The 2,352-nt window shown below is 49.0% G+C and overlaps 1 protein-coding gene across 1 annotated transcript in view; it reads right to left on the reverse strand.

Annotated features, from left to right (window-relative positions):
* sorcs3a (sortilin related VPS10 domain containing receptor 3a) overlaps positions 1-2,075 on the reverse strand; it is a 211,311-nt gene extending 209,236 nt beyond the window's left edge. The window contains exon 1 of the mRNA XM_007560600.2: positions 1,216-2,075. Coding sequence (XP_007560662.1) covers positions 1,216-1,770 — 555 coding nt within the window. The 5' untranslated portion in view covers positions 1,771-2,075. The remainder of the gene's footprint in view (positions 1-1,215) is intronic.
* Between the last annotated feature and the right edge of the window lie 277 nt (positions 2,076-2,352).

Below are 2,352 nucleotides of genomic sequence, written 5' to 3' on the forward strand. Positions count from 1 at the left end.
CACACAGCCCCCTTGGTCTTCACTGCGGGTTAAAAAAAGTTCACTGACCCTGCCATAATCAGCTCAGATAAGACTGAATGTGCTACATTTTGCTCTTATTTTAATGGAGTAAAAAGAGCAGCCATAACAACAAATAAAGCTGCTGAAAGAAGAACTCCTGGGTTCCTGCTGAGCAGATACAGCCGCGTAAAAATGATTCGGGTTTATTTCTGCTCATTATCCTCCTCCTGGAATAGAAGCATTGGAGTAAGAGCTGCAGCGTATTCAGCCGGTTTCTGAGCAGGGCTGGTTCTGAATGAGCTCCGTATTACTGAGACCAGTGAAGTGGCGCTGGGAGAAATATAAAGGCGCATAATGCTGCACTTCTCTTTGACCTCAACACTCATTTCTGCTGCACTCAAAGACCCAGAGCTTCCAATATGCAAGTCTGAAAATGAATTGTTTTCTTTCATGATTCTGGCAAAGATGAAGCAGATGCATCATGTCAGATTACATGAAGTTGATGGAATAATGCTCAAATCCCGGTGTAATATTGCAGATAAGAACTGGACTTAATCTCCAAACACTCCCTTTGGAAAATGTGAGGTAATGCAACAGGGGTTGGCATCTTTGTATTCTGAAGGATAACAGATTTTTACAACCAAACGAGGATCCTAAGTAAAGCCCGATTTGTCCGTTTTCACGGAACCCTGAAAAAAATATAATAGTAATAATAATAATAATAATAATAATAATAATAATAATAATAATAATAATAATGGATTCCGATTTAAATATATTAAGGAATTTCAGAGTTTCTCTGAAACGTCTTTAATAATTCAGGACGCCCTCACTCCCCAGTCACTTAATTTGGATTGAAAAGCTGGCATCGCTGGGGAGGAATGAATCATGTATTCGCTTATCTCAGATCTGCTCTGAATATTTCCGCACTCAAAATAAAATATTTAACCTAATCGCGCCTTTAAGGCCACACGCAGATAGAGAGCGAGCGAAAAAAGCAGCTGAGTCGATTGTTGAAGAAAGAAAATAAGAAGTTGAAGAAGTGGCTGAGAGGTTTGGTGCGCGCAAATCGCGATGCTGCTCAGGTCTGGCAGCGTGCGTCAGCGCGCATCTGTAGCTGGAGGTGCACCTGTTAACAGCGGCACAAAGTGTGCGCTGCGAGGAGTTTATCCGCACAGATCAACCAGGGGGAGATAAGAAGGGAACTGCACTCACGCTGCTGTTTTGTCCGGTCCAGTAGACCACGGCGTGGTTGTGCGCAGAGTCCCCAGTGAGAGCGAAGGTGCTGCTGTTGAGCCTGGGCTCATCCTGCCGGGTATTTCCTCTCCCATCTTGCCTGTTCCACCCGAATTCCGACCGGCCGGCTTTGTGGCTATCCAGCTGCGCGGTCCGGCCGGTCCAGTCGCTGTCGCTGAACTCGCTAAAGTCTGGAGCGCTCCTCTTGGCTCTCCAGAGCGCAGCATCCTCAGCCACCCCAGACTCGGAATCGTCTGATTTAACTTCATCCAAACTAAAATTAGGGCCAGAAGTAGCAAGCATCCCAGATTCCCGACCGGTAACCCGGGGTTCCCTGACCTCAACCGCCTCCTCCGCGGGGTCGGAGCGCACCCCCGGCGCCAGCTGCAGCTCCTCCCGGTGAAGTTGAACAGGCGACGGGCAAGATCCGCAACTTATCTCCGCCCTGGCGTGTTGGAGGGCATGAGCGGTGATCAGCAGCCAGAGACCCAGAGAGATGTGCGAGCCTGGGCGGGTGCCAGCCCGAGTCTCCATCGCTGACAGAGATCCGGGTGAAGGACGACTGGAGACCTGATTATCCGACACCTCAACTCCTCTCACTCAGGTCGCTATGCAGAAAGTGACGCCTCGGTTGTCCGCCTGGATGTTTTTCCAAGGAGGGGGGGAACAGCGGGGGGAAAGGGCTGAGGGGGAGTAAAGTGCTCCTCAGCGAAACTGTTCACGTCTGAGGAGCTTTTGGTCGGAAAAGCCACCACACAGGAGGGAGGAGCTGATTCTGAGCCAGCTGCCGAGTGAGCGTCCGGAAGAGACGCTCAGTGTTCTAGTGTGTGTGTGTTTGTTTGTGTGTGTGTGTGTGTGTGTGTGTGTGTGTGTGTGNTGTGTGTGTGTGTGTGTGTGTGTGTGTGTGTGTGTGTGTGTGCGTGTGTGTGTGTGTGTGTGTGTGTGTAACAGAGAAAGAGAGAGAAACGCTGTCCATGGTGCTGAAGCTTCTTTGAAGTGTTCAAATCTGAGCAGCACAGAATAGTCACTGTGCTGCAGCCTCGGATTCTCCACACAGCCTCTCCATTTTTGTTGCTTTTTATTTATTTCTGCTACTAATTCACGAAGCACATTTAA

Source organism: Poecilia formosa, unplaced genomic scaffold, assembly GCF_000485575.1.
Source record: "Poecilia formosa unplaced genomic scaffold, Poecilia_formosa-5.1.2 Scaffold117, whole genome shotgun sequence".
In the NCBI taxonomy this organism is placed as follows: Eukaryota; Metazoa; Chordata; class Actinopteri; order Cyprinodontiformes; family Poeciliidae; genus Poecilia; species Poecilia formosa.